The following is a 12,843-nucleotide window of genomic DNA, read 5'->3' as shown; positions in this document are numbered from 1 at the left end:
CGGGCTCAGCCGGGCCGGGGCGCGCCGGGCGCCGCCATGGGCAACCTGTTCGGCCGCAAGAAGCAGAGCCGGGTGACCGAGCAGGACAAGGCCATCCTGGTGCGCGCCAGCCCGGGGGAGCCGGGGAGGGGTCTCGAGGGGCCCGGCCTGGCGTCCCGCCTCCCCGGGCAGGGCGAGCCGGGGAAGGGGGGCGAGCCGGGGAAGGGGGGCGAGCCGGGGAAGGGGGGCGAGCCGGGGGAGGGGGCGAGCCGGGGGAGGGGGCGAGCCGGGGGAGGGGGCGAGCCGGGGGAGGGGGCGAGCCGGGGGAGGGGGGCGAGCCGGGGAGGGGGCGAGCCGGGGAAGGGGGGCGAGCCGGGGAAGGGGGCGAGCCGGGGAAGGGGGGCGAGCCGGGGAAGGGGCGAGCCGGGGAGGGGGCGAGCCGGGGGAGGGGGGCGAGCCGGGGGAGGGGGCGAGCCGGGGGAGGGGGCGAGCCGGGGGAGGGGGCGAGCCGGGGGAGGGGGGCGAGCCGGGGAGGGGGCGAGCCGGGGGAGGGGGCGAGCCGGGGGAGGGGGGCGAGCCGGGGACCCCGCGTGGGCTTCGCGGGGCGCGGGGTGCTGCCGGCGGGGCTCCGGCCGGGATGACGCGCGGTGCCACCGCGCCCCGAGTTCTCGGTAGAGAGTGGGAGTCGGTGGTCGCGTCCGGCCGGGTCTCCCCTCGGAGTTCGGCTGAAGGACTCGAACCCGAGCCAGCCCGGCACTGCTCGCCGCACCTGCCTCCTGTTCGTTCACGGGGCCTCGCGTCTCCGTCCGGCCCCCCGAGTCGGGCCCGGGCGTGGGGAGCAGGCCCCCTGCCCAGGGCTCCAGGCTCCTCCTGACCGAGTCCAGCTCGGGGCCCGCGCGTGCAGCTGGCACGGGCACTGGCCCCGGTGCCCCCCGCCTGTCGCACAGGGCCGCCCCGGGGCGGCACCTGCGGGGACCCCGCGTCTCCAGGCTGGGCCAGAGCGGGGCTCCCCTTGTCTCGCAGCAACTGAAGCAGCAGCGGGACAAGCTCCGGCAGTACCAGAAGCGGGTCACGCAGCAGCTGGAGCGAGAGCGGGCCCTGGCGCGGCAGCTGCTGCGGGACGGCCGGAAGGAGTGAGTGGGCGACGGGGGGCGCGGGGCGCGGGCCGGGGAGGGGGCGCCGAGCTCACCGCCCCGCCTCTCGGGCAGGCGGGCCAAGCTGCTGCTGAAGAAGAAGCGGTACCGGGAGCAGCTCCTGGACAAGGCGGAGAACCAGATCAGCAGCCTGGAGGCCATGGTAAGTGGGGGTCCGGAGCCTGTCCCCCAGCCCACCCTGCGCCCCGCACCCTGTCCCCAGCCCCACCCTGCGCCCCGCACCCTGCCTCCAGCCGTGACCTAGCCAGACCCTGAGGAACTCGTCAGAACCTGCGGGTTCAAAGGAGCTGGGGGTGAGGGCGGAGGGAGCATTGGGCAGGACCTCCGAGACGTGGACAGAGGCTGGGGGCCGCTGTTTCCAGGAGTTGCCCGGTGTTGCCCCCGGGCAGCCTGGGCCCACCGGGCCCCCGAGCTGCGCGCCCACCAGGCCCTCCCCCAGCTGCGCGCCCACCGGGCCCCCCCCAGCTGCGCGCCCACCGGGCCCCCCCCAGCTGCGCGCCCACCGGGGCCCCCCCCAGCTGCGCGCCCACCGGGCCCCCCCCAGCTGCGCGCCCACCGGGGCCCCCCCCAGCTGCGCGCCCACCGGGCCCCCCCCAGCTGCGCGCCCACCGGGGCCCCCCCCAGCTGCGCGCCCACCGGGCCCCCCCCAGCTGCGCGCCCACCAGGCCGGCCCCCAGCTGCGCGCCCACCGGGCCCCCCCCAGCTGCGCGCCCACCAGGCCGGCCTCCGCTTCCAGGTGCAGAGCATTGAATTCACCCAGATCGAGATGAAGGTGATGGAGGGGCTGCAGCTGGGGAATGAATGCCTCAACAAGATGCACCAGGTGGGCACAGTGGGCCGAGTCAGGGCGGAGCCACCCGGGATGTGGGGCGGAGCCACCCGGGATGTGGGGCGGAGCCACCTGGGATGTGGGGCGGAGCCACCTGGGATGTGGGGCGGAACCACCCGGGATGTGGGACGGAGCCGGGCCACACCCCCTGTCACTCCCACTGTCACTCCCACTGGCCAGAGGTCTGCTTGGCCACTTGCCCCGACCGGGTGGGGCCGAGGTGTGGCCAGCCTCGGTGCCCCTGGAGGTCACTGCCCACCCAGGCTCCAACAGGGAGGTGCTGCCCGCTCTGTCTCCTGCTAACTGCGTGTGGGTGGCCTGACGTCCTGTCTGATGCCATGGCCAGGCAGGGCTTGCCCGAGCAGGGGCATGGCATGTGCCCTGAGCCCAGGGTGCCGTCACGGGCTGGCCCCTGCTGACCCTTGCCCCGGCCGTTTGCAGGTCATGTCCATAGAGGAGGTGGAGCGGATCCTGGATGAAACGGAGGAGGCCGTGGAGTACCAGCGGGTAGGTGTGCTGTGTGCACAGTCAGGCCGTCACGGGGGAGCGGGAACCCAGCCCGCCCCTCACCGCCCTTCCTCCCTGGCAGCAAATCGACGAGCTGTTGGCAGGAAGCTTCACCCAGGAGGATGAGGCCGCCATCCTGGAAGAACTGGACGCCATCACCCAGGTAGCGGCCCCCCAGCCCAGCCCCGTGTGCGCCCACAGCCCCCGCCCTACCCGTGCTGCGCCCAGGCTCTCCTCCGTGCCCTCTCAGCTCCTAGCCAGGCAGGCAGCAGGAGGACAAGGGTGCGTGCCAAGCTTGGCCACCTGACCTCTCTCTGCGTGGCTGAGGCTGCTCCACGCTCACGCATGCCATGCACGCTGAGGTTAGCTCTGCCACAGCCCTCATCGGGGGCTCTGTGTTCCCCGACGAGGGACTCTGGGGGAGCTGCCTTGGCTTCCCAAATCCTCACCGTGACCTGCAGCTGCCTGGGCTGCGGCTTGCATCCTGGGTATCCTTATGTGCCTGGCTGGGGAGGGCAGACTGCAAGGTGCCCCTGCACATGGTGGGGCACCCAGTGGACGGCAAGACAGCCTCAGGATCTCTCAGGTGTGGGGCCTGGCACAGCCCTTCCCTGCCAGCAGGGTCTTAGGAAGGCTCAGGGGTCAGCCGGCACCCCCGAGCGTGGCTGCCTCCCTACCTGGTGGCAGACGCCAACTGGTGTCCTCTGGCCAGAGCGTCTCATGGCCTTACCTTCCCTCCCAGGAGCAGATCGAGCTGCCGGAGGTGCCCACGGAGCCCCTGCCTGAGAAGATGCCAGGTACTGCCTCTTCCCTCCTGCCTCACACAGCTCTAGAAGGTTTCACAGGGTCAGCCCTCACACACACACAGCTCTAGAAGGTTCCACAGAATCAGCCTCACACATACACAACTCTAGAAGGTTCCACAGGGTCAGCCCTCACAGAGTTCTAGAAGGTTCCATAGGTTCAGCCCTCACACAGCTCTAGAAGGTTCCACAGGGTCAGCCCTCACAGAGCTCTAGAAGGTTCCACAGGGTCAACATTCACAGCTCTAGAATGTTCCCACAGGTTCAGCCTCACACACACAGCTCTAGAACGAGCAGGTGCCCCAGGAGGGTCTTGCTCCTCCTGCTGCAAAGGTGGTTTCCCCCGGCCCCGCCTGCTAGGCAGGTGCCCAGAGTGGGGCGGGTGGTCGCTGTGGGGTTGGACCAGGCCCTGGGGGCTCTGGATGGCCTGAGGCTGCCAGCTTAGCACATGCACACACACTGGGTGGGGCCAGGCCGAGGCTTCCAGCACAGCCGAGGCACCCCCGGGGCCGCCCCCAGGCAGCGGTGGGCACAGGGCACCAGGCTTCGCTGGTGGAGTTGTGCTGCGCTTTCCCTTGCTGGACCACATGTGACGTGCCTGTGTTTCCTCCACAGAAAAGGCCCCTGCCAAGGCCCGGCCCAGGCAGGCGGAGCTGGTGGCAGCTTCCTGACTTGCAGACCTCGGGCCTGGCCTACCGTGTCTGGGTGCACACTGAGTGCACGGCTCCCCCAGGCCTGGTGGGTGCGCCGGGCCGTGAGGCTGACAGCGGGCATGCCAGGCTCGGAGCGGCCTGCACTCTGAGCATCTGTGGACTAAGTGGAAGCCTTCGACCTGGGCCCAGCCCACCGTGGCAGCTGAACCAAGGCTCCCGTGGTGGCCACTCCTGGTGCTTGCCGGCCCAGCCTGGACGGCTCCTGGGTGGGGCTGTCACCGTCAGGCCCCGGGCCCTTGCTTCCTGTTGTTCTATGTGCCGGTGGCGGCTGAGGCCCAGGCCAGGCCTGGCTGTGTGTCGCGCCACGGAGACACAGCTGAGACGGAGACCATCTGCCAGGCAACCTTGACACTGGACAAACTTGAAGTTGCCACTCGGCAGTGCCCAGGCCGGCGTGGGGCCCTCCACCCTAAGCCTACGCACTCAGAGCTCAGCATGTATTAAAGCTGGCTACCGGCCACCGCTGCCCTGTGCACCTGGCACCACAGTGCTGCTCGTTGGGGGGTGGCGGCTCCTGCCCTGACAGTGACCCTGACAGCCACCACCCTTGACCAGAGGCTCACCCCTGAGCCCCACGGCACCCCTGTGCAGCAGCCAGCCAGTCTTGGGCAGCACTGGAGGTCCAGCATGGGCACTGCTCCAGAGCAGTTGCCAGGGGAGCAGCAGCTCCCTGCAGAGGACAGCGTTGCCGTAGGATGCGGCCCAGGCTGGAAGGTGGAAGCCCGGGTCTCGTGACACCCGCTGCTGGCCATGGCCCACGTGCTGCCTGCACCCACCCACCTGCAGGGACCTGGTCGGACACGGAGGCCGAGTGCTGTCAATCCAGGCCTTAGCTGGCCGGTCCCAGGCCAGGCAGCTTCCCCAAACCTCACTCACCACTCCTCCGTGGACCTCGTGGGATGGACATGCGAGCGTGGGGCCCCTCACACTGACCACTCTCCGGGGACCTCGTGGGGTGGACATGCGAGCGTGGGGCCCCTCACACTGACCACTCTCCGGGGACCTCGTGGGGTGGACATGCGAGCGTGGGGCCCCTCACACTGACCACTCTCTGTGGACCTCATGGGGTGGACATGCGAGCGTGGGGCCCCTCACCTGATGCTCCCCAAGTGTTCCCCACCTCTTCCTCGAGTCATCTTGGGGGTCCCTGTTCTGGGTGGGGCAGGCCAAGCCCCACTCGTGTAGAGCCACCTGTGCCCACCACAGGAAGTCGCTGGCACTGTCTGTGCGGACTCTGCCAGCCCCTCCACCTTCCCTAGAAGGGGTGGTGTCCTGCACAGCTGGTGTACCCAGCGGGGCCTCCATGGGCAGGGTCAGCCATGGCTGGCATACCCACGCTGGCCTCCGCCTCGGACAGTCCTGTTGAGACTAGGGAGCAGGGTTCTAGGCCCGCTCGGGGACCTGGGGGGCAGAGTCCTAGTCCTGCTTTGGGGCTCCCAGGTGCCGCTCATCACACCCTTCAGGGCACATGGATGTTTTCTTTAAAAACAAAATGTTTATTTTAACAGAAATTTTCCATCCCTGACTTCCCTGCCATGGTATAGCCCCAGCAGCCAGGCTGAAGCCAGAACCCCAGGGCTCCGCTGCGTCTGCTGTGTGGGTGCAGGGGCCCAGACGCTTGGGTTGTCACTACTATCGCAGGATCAGCCCTGTTCCCCAGAACCAAACCAAGGTGCCCACACCCAGGGCACAGGCGTCTTCACCCCAGTCCACACGAGCAGCCCTGGGGCCTGCGTGCTGGCTGCTTCTGGGGGCAGGTGGGAGGCCCCAGGGAGCACCCCAAGTTCAGAGACTGGGCAGACTGGTGAGTTGTGGCGCAAGGGTCACTGCGGGCAGTGGACCAGCACCCTGGGTTCCCGCCACAGCTGGGCTGTGCCAGGTCAGAGAGTTCCATTTGCGGGGCGGGGCCAATGTGGCCGTGGCAGCAGCAGCTGAAGGCTGACCCAGACCCACTACCTGATGGAACCACGGGCGGCCACAAGTGGGCCTCTCAGGGCTCCTCTGCCTTCCAGGACAGCAGAGTCTCCTGGCAGGATGGCCTGTTGGCAAGCCCCGGATGCCCCTCCCTGCTGTGGGCCCAAGAGGGGCAGCCTGTGGCCACCACACCTGCTCCACGGCCAGGCCTGTTCACAGGCCCAGCTGTGTGTGTCGGATGGTGAGCTGAGTGTTTGGGCCGCTGTCCACATGGGGGACCAGATGAATTCGGGGCTCCTGGCTGAAGCAGCATGCGCACCGTAACCCGCATTGAGAGATCAGGAGTGCCTCTCCTGAGCCCACCCCCGCTGCACTGGGGGCCGCGGGCCAGTGGACTCATCTGCCACACAGCAGACACGCTCACCCTGAGCAGGAAGCACGGACCGTGGCGGGGAGAGGCTGGTTGAGATGGCACCCCGAGTCCCCTGGTCAGGCAAGGCAGGCTGTGGCCAGGGAAGGGCAGGAGTCCCTGCTGATGACCCCACGTGGCGTAGCACTGGCTGCGCAGAATCCACGCTCCATGTCACCAGGCCAGGCGCGGCCCCCTGCAGACCCCACCCCACATCCACCACGCTGCCCAGGGCCCCCTGCAGACCCCACCCCACATCCACCACGCTGCCCAGGGCCCCCTGCAGACCCCCCCCCACATCCACCACGCTGCACGCTCTGCAGACCCCTGCCCCCCCACATCCACCACGCTGCCCAGGGATCCCGCAGACCCCACCCCACATCCACCACGCTGCCCAGGGCCCCCTGCAGACCCCACCCCACATCCACCACGCTGCCCAGGGCCCCTGCAGACCCCCCCCCCCACATCCACCACGCTGCCCAGGGCCCCCTGCAGACCCCCCCACATACATCCACCACGCTGCCCAGGGCCCCCTGCAGACCCCTGCCCCCCCACATCCACCATGCCGCATGCTCCGCAGACCCTCGCCCCCCCACACACGGGGTCCCACACTGGGTCCTAGGCCAATGCTCCGCAGACCCTCGCCCCCACACACGGGGTCCCACACTGGGTCCTAGGCCAATGCTCCACAGACCCTCGCCCCCCCCCACACACGGGGTCCCACACTGGGTCCTAGGCCAATGTCCTGGCATCTCTTCCACCTTGCCTCAGGGGCACAGACCTGGGGGCTCTGCCTGCCACGCTCCTGCGTCCTCCAGCAAGGGGCATGGGGAGAGAGACATCCCAGCGCTCAGGGCTCAGCCAGGCGCTTCCCTCTGGCGTCCGCCAGGTGGCGGGCAGCTTCACATCAAGTCCCCTGCCCGCCTCCCCTCCTGGCAGCCTGGCCGAGCAGCTCAGGCACTGGATCTGAAAAGCAGCATGAGGCCCCGCACCCGGCTCCTGGGCGGGCGGGAACTCAGCTGCCCGGGAACGCCTGGCCCATGTCCCGGGGCAGAGTGCAGGTCTGTGAGGTGTCCCCGCTGGATGACAGGAAAGTCCCAGGCCGCCCAGCACCAGTGGGCCTGAGGTGGCAGGCAGGGACTTGGTGGAGAAGCAGCAGCCTGGAGTTGAAGCGAGCAGACCTTTGCAAAGGCCCACAGAGCCGGCGTGCAGGGACGGTCTGCCACATGGGTGGGCAGCCCTGAGCTCCACAGGCCCACACGGGGGGGAGAGGACACGGCCTTGCAGGCTTGCTGCCACCACTAGGATCTATTCATTTATTTGAAAAGCAGTTACAAAGAGAGCCTCCAGCCACACGTTCACTCCCCCGCGGTACAGCAGCCACGGCTGGGTCTGAAGCCAGGACCTTCTTCTGGGTCTCCCACGTGGGGGAAGGGGTCCAAGCACATGGGCCGTCCTCTGCTGCTCTCCCAGCCACATTAGCAGGGAGCTGGATGGGAACTGGAGCAGCAAGGACTCGAACAGGCATCCACATGGGATGCTGACATCACAGGGTTCCCGCAGCAGCACCCCTGGGGAGCCACACCTCTGAGAATACCCTGGCCTGGCAGCAGGGGCACTGTGGACCCTGCAGTGGTGCCCCCTCCTCCTCCCCGCACTCAGCACAGCCCCCTCCCAACTCCCACTGTGTCTACCACACCCAGCCTGCCAGGCCCTGCCCACGGCATCACTCCAGCCTGCGTGACCCTGCAGCACCTGAGTGGGCAGCACCTCCCACTCTCCTGTGGTACTGGCCTCCCAGCACTGCATGGCCAGCAGGAGGGTGCAGTGCATGGCAGACAGCATGGTGCCACACTCACAGGGCTTCTGGAGCTTTCTCTCTGGTGGTCTCCACCCCAGCCTCAGAAGAGACTAGCCTGGACCCCAAGGGCTCCCACTGCCAGTAAACCATCAAGAGTACACAGCAGGGCCTGGTGCAGTTGCCTAGTCCCTAAAGCCCTCGCCTTGCATGCACCAGGATCCCATATGGGCACCAGTTCTAATCCCAGCTGCTCCAGTTCCCATCCAGCTCCTTGCTTGTGGCCTGGGAAAGCAGTCAAGGACGGCCCAAAGCCTTGGGACCCTGCACCCACATGGGAGACCTGGAAGGAGCTCCTGGCTTCGCACAGGCTCAGCTCTGGCCATTGCGGCCACTTGGGAAGTGAACCAGTGGATGAAAGATCCTCCTCTCTGTAAATAGGACTTTCCAATAAAAACAAGTAAATCTTGAAAAGGAAAAAAGAAACAGACAGCGGATGGCCCCGACAGGGTGGGCGCCCGGCACAGCCGCCCTCCAGGCCCTGCACACCACAGCTGACCCACAGGGAAGGGGCAGCCCCGCGTCCACCTGCAGAGCGCCCCTGGGGCCGAGGGTGCTTTACAGGCCTCCACAAGGAGTCAGACTTCAGGGCTGAGACAGCATTTCAAAATCTGGCTTTAAATAAACATGGGATTAAAAAAGAGGGTGGAAGCGCACGGAGCCTCCAGCAGCTCAAATTAGCAGCAGGCAGCCCTGGGGGGAGGGGCGCCGTCTGTGCGCGGGTGGGACGGCCACCAACGCAGGGCCGAGGCGCCGCTGTGTGGCTCGCCACGTCCAGCACACCTCTCTGGTCACTTGAGGAGTCTAGGGTCCGAGTGAGGCGAGGCCCCTTCTGTCTGGGGCGAGCTCGAGCAGGACATGCAGCTGCACGTGGCCGACCCCACCCTTGGCAGCAGCCCCTCTGGGGAGGCACCTGTGCCAGCCCTGCCCAGCCCCATGCCAGCAAGGCAGCCCCCAAGGCCAGCTCTGGGTGCATGGACACCACGGCCTCATGCGCCTCACCGGGGGCTGTCACCGTCCTGAGGTGCCTCACCCCGCCCTGTCAGCCATTGCATTGTAAGGCGCAGGTGGGTGACCGAGTCAGCAGGTACCGGGTGACTACCACTGCACCGGGGAACAAACAGGCTCGCTGGCGCCCCCGCACCCGCCCCCGCGCCGCCTCCCACGGGCGCTGGAGTCAGGCCGAGGCGCGGCGCCCGCTTACATAAGGGGGCTGGTTGCTGGGGAACCTCTCCTCGCCCACCGCCAAGGGGGGAGTCACACTTCTCCTGCCCTGCCCCCCGGGGACCGAGGCGCCAGCGAGGAGGCCGGATCTGGCTAGGAGCCTCCCCGCCCCCAGTCCCACAGGGCTCCCCCTTCCTGGGGGATGTGGGCCACCTCAGCAGCTTCAGGAGGCACTGCCCTGCCACGGCCATGGCCAGCCCTCAGACCCTGCAGGCTCAAACACTCAGGAGGGTCCCCACCTCGGTCACCAGCTGGCCCCACAGACTGGTGCCCAAGCCCTGCCCCTGCCTGCTGGTCCCATGGCGTCCGGCCACAAGGCAGCCGTTCCACCTGCAGACCCCACTGTGATGGGACCCACGCAGCCCTGGTCCCTGCAGGCAGCGTAGGGACTGTGCCAAGCCTGCCCGTGCACACCCACCCAGTTCACAGCTGTACCGGAGTGCCCTGGTGAAACCCAGCATGCCAGCCCTCTGCACCCAAGCCTCACCCTCAGTTTCCCTCATGTCCAGGAACCTGCCACCCCCCACCAGTGGCCATGCCTCCTCAAACCCAGTCTCCTTGTCTTGGGGCGCCCCTGGCAGTTTTGCAGAGAGCTGCTTGGGTGGGGGGACAGTCCTCGCCCTGGGATCTGCCTGAAGTTTGCCTCGGGATAAGACAGGGGTTAGATGGCCAGCAGGTAAAGCCACTGCCCGCAGCATCCCATGTGGGCACCAGTTCAAGTCTGGCTGCTGCACTTTCCATCCAGCTCCCTCCAATGTACCCGGGAAAGCAGTGGAGGACGGCCCAAGCGCTCGGGGTCCTGCACCCACGGGGGAGACCAATAGGAAACTCCTGGCCGAGCCTGGCCATGTGGCCAAGTGCGGAGTGAACCAAGTGGAAGACGTGTGGCTGTCTGTCTGTCTCTCCCAAATAAAGAAGAAAAGGGGGCCACAAAGGAGCGTGAGCACAGTCCCATTCCTTGCTGAGGTCCCGGGGGGCACCCGTGCCCAGTGGCTGAGGCAGGTCCCATGGCGCTTCTAGAATGAACCTCTGACCTGCGGGAGGTCCCCAGGCGGCCCATGGCAGGGGCCAGTTCTCCAGGTCCTGCTGGCCACTGCAGGCCCAGGGCATCTGGCTTGCTTTGTGGGCACACCCAGCCACAGGAGTGCCCTTCACAGCCTCACGCAGCACTGCTCGCTAAGTTGGTCCAGGGGCTCGGGGACCCACTGCCTCCTGGGCGTCCCCCAGCACGGACTAGCCCAAAGTGTGTGGAGGCAGGAGGGGTCCCCTCTGGTCTCGGGTGACCGTGTGCAGGTGGTCGGGCCTGGTCAGGCCCTCCCAGCACCGGGGCCCAGGCACCGCTCCATGGGCTCCCGGGCCCCGCCCAGCACCGGGCTCTGGAACCTTCCGGCAACCACGCAGATTAATTCAGGAGCAAAGGGAGGGAGGGGAGCTGTGCTGGGCGGGGCCTGGGGAAGGGGGCTGCCCCCCGCCCCCCACCTGCACCCTCCGGGGAGGGCGGGGGTCCTGCTGGCCGTCACCTCGCCGGCCCCTGGACGCGGCCAAGCCTCACGCCTCCCCGGCCCGCCTTGCCAGGAGAACAGCTTGCCTCAACAGCCAAGGCTGTCATCGTGTAATTAAATCCGAGACCCCCCCTCCGCATGACGTGCAGCGAAGCCACTTACATAACACCACTAAAAATAAGCCGCTCGAGCTGCGGGGCGGCGCCTCCCCCCCAAGCCGCCGTCGGGGGCCCTGGGGGTCGGGGGGCCCGGGGGGTCGGGGGGCCCTGGGGGGCGGCTCGCGCCGGGACCCGGCATCTCTGCCGCGGCGTCGCCTAGCCACGCGCTCAGGCGGGCGCAGGGCCGGCCGGGCACGTGGATGGCCAGCTGGCTCCCGCCGGTGCCGCCCGCCGCGCCCCCAGCCTGCGGTGTCTGTCTGTCCGGCCTGGGTGGGGGCGCAGCTGCTCCACCCCACCAGGGCAGCCTGACCGCTGTCCCACAAGGCCAGGGCCCTCAGCCCGGCCTGCCAGCACCATGCGCTCCGGACACCGGTACTCGGCCCACACCAGGGCCAGAGGCCGCGGCAGCTGCAGGGACAGAACCCCCGGGGGGTTAGGGGACACAGCCTACTGGGGGCAGACCTCACCCCCAAAGAGCTAGGGGGACAGACCCCCACCCCCAAAGAGTGGGGGGGACAGACCCCACCAGGGGGGCTTAGGGGACAGACCCCCACCCCCAAAGAGCTGGGGGGGGACAGACCCCACCAGGGGGGCTTAGAGGACATAGCCCCCCTGGGTTACTGAAGGAAAGACCCCCACCGTCGGGGAGTCGGGGGGGGGACAGACCCCGCCGCCGGGGAGCCGGGGGGACACAGCACCCCGGATTACTGGGGGTCAGACCCCCCAGGACTGAGGGCACAGACCCGTCCTCATGCCCGGCTTTGCTCCCCCACCTGCCGCCCGCCCGGCCACTCGATCTCCTCCCGCCCAGGACTGAGTGGCTGGACACGGTGTGGAGAAGGCGGCCGCGAATGGAGCGTTTCCCTGACGGGGACCCCTGAGCAGGGTGGGGGTCAGGCGAGACCCCTGGGGGCTGCCGGAAGGTGCAGAGGGCCCAGGACCCCGGAACAGCCCAGAGGGGCAGGAGCCCCTCAGAGTCGGGGCCCGGCCCGGGGCCGCCGCGTCTGCCGGACACTCAGCCCCTTGCGATGAGCCGGGAGCCCCGGCACCGGACCCCGCGCAGGGTACGGGCAGCCGGGGGCTGGGGGTCGCGCCTGGTCGGGCCCCGTCCAGCACACGCCGCCGAACAGATTCCAGAAATCCCTCCGCTTCGCCCGGAGACGCGGCGCACGTGGAGAACTCCGGGCGCGCGGGCACCAGGGGAGCGGACGGGGAGCGGGACCGGCCTGGGGGCCCAGCCGGGCAGGGGGTCTCAGGGCCGCCGTCCTCCTGAGCGGCCAGCACCGGGACGCCCATTGCACATCCGGGTAACGCCGGCCGCACTCACGTGGGGGTCCCCTAAGTCTCACTCACGTGACCCGGCAGCCCGCGGGCCGCCCCTCCGCGCCCGGCCGACTCACCCGCCGCGCCCGGCGTCCGCCGCTCCCCGCGCTCCCCGCCTCCCGCTCCTCTTCCTGCGCCGCCCCGCCCCCGCGCCCGCCCCCAGCCCGGCTGTCACCGCGCCGCCCGGCGGCTCCGGGCCCCAGCCCGCGCGCGCCTCCGCCTCCCGCCCCGGGAGCGACACGCCAGCAGGCCAATCGTCGCCAGGACTCGGCCTCAAGCCCCGCCTCCGGTCCCGCCCCCGCCAATGGGAAGGGCGGCGCGGCGGTTGCCTAGCAGCAGCGGGGCTGGGCGGGGGCGGGCGGCCGGGGGCGGTGATCCGGGCGCAGCGGGGGCGGGGCCGGGGCGGGGCTTGCGCAGGGGGCGGGGCGTGAGGGGCATATAAAAGCGGCCGCCGCCGAGCGCCGCGCTCC

At 69.1% G+C, this 12,843-nt stretch overlaps 1 protein-coding gene across 1 annotated transcript; it reads left to right on the top strand.

The window, feature by feature from the left end:
- CHMP6 (charged multivesicular body protein 6) lies at positions 1 to 4,458 on the top strand. The gene is made up of 8 exons (XM_040989454.1): positions 1 to 99; positions 1,003 to 1,112; positions 1,188 to 1,275; positions 1,870 to 1,956; positions 2,404 to 2,469; positions 2,552 to 2,632; positions 3,212 to 3,266; positions 3,888 to 4,458. Exons 1-8 carry the CDS (start codon positions 37 to 39, stop codon positions 3,941 to 3,943), a joined length of 606 nt encoding a protein of 201 aa, XP_040845388.1. The 5' UTR covers positions 1 to 36; the 3' UTR covers positions 3,944 to 4,458.
- Positions 4,459 to 12,843: the final 8,385 nt, after the last annotated feature.

This window comes from Ochotona curzoniae, unplaced genomic scaffold (genome assembly GCF_017591425.1).
Source record: "Ochotona curzoniae isolate NIBS_2020 unplaced genomic scaffold, NIBS_Ocur_1.0 contig_523, whole genome shotgun sequence".
NCBI classification, from domain to species: domain Eukaryota; kingdom Metazoa; phylum Chordata; class Mammalia; order Lagomorpha; family Ochotonidae; genus Ochotona; species Ochotona curzoniae.
This window is presented reverse-complemented; position numbering and strand designations above follow the sequence as displayed.

What these genes read in the sequence shown, in the direction of transcription:
- CHMP6 (XM_040989454.1), top strand. Translation starts at nt 37, where the DNA reads ATGGGCAACCTGTTCGGCCGCAAGAAGCAGAGCCGGGTGACCGAGCAG. An exon ending in CTGCGGGACGGCCGGAAGGA is followed by an intron (nt 1,113 to 1,187) that starts GTGAGTGGGCGA and finishes CCTCTCGGGCAG; the next exon opens with GCGGGCCAAGCTGCTGCTGA. An exon ending in TCAGCAGCCTGGAGGCCATG is followed by an intron (nt 1,276 to 1,869) that starts GTAAGTGGGGGT and finishes CTCCGCTTCCAG; the next exon opens with GTGCAGAGCATTGAATTCAC.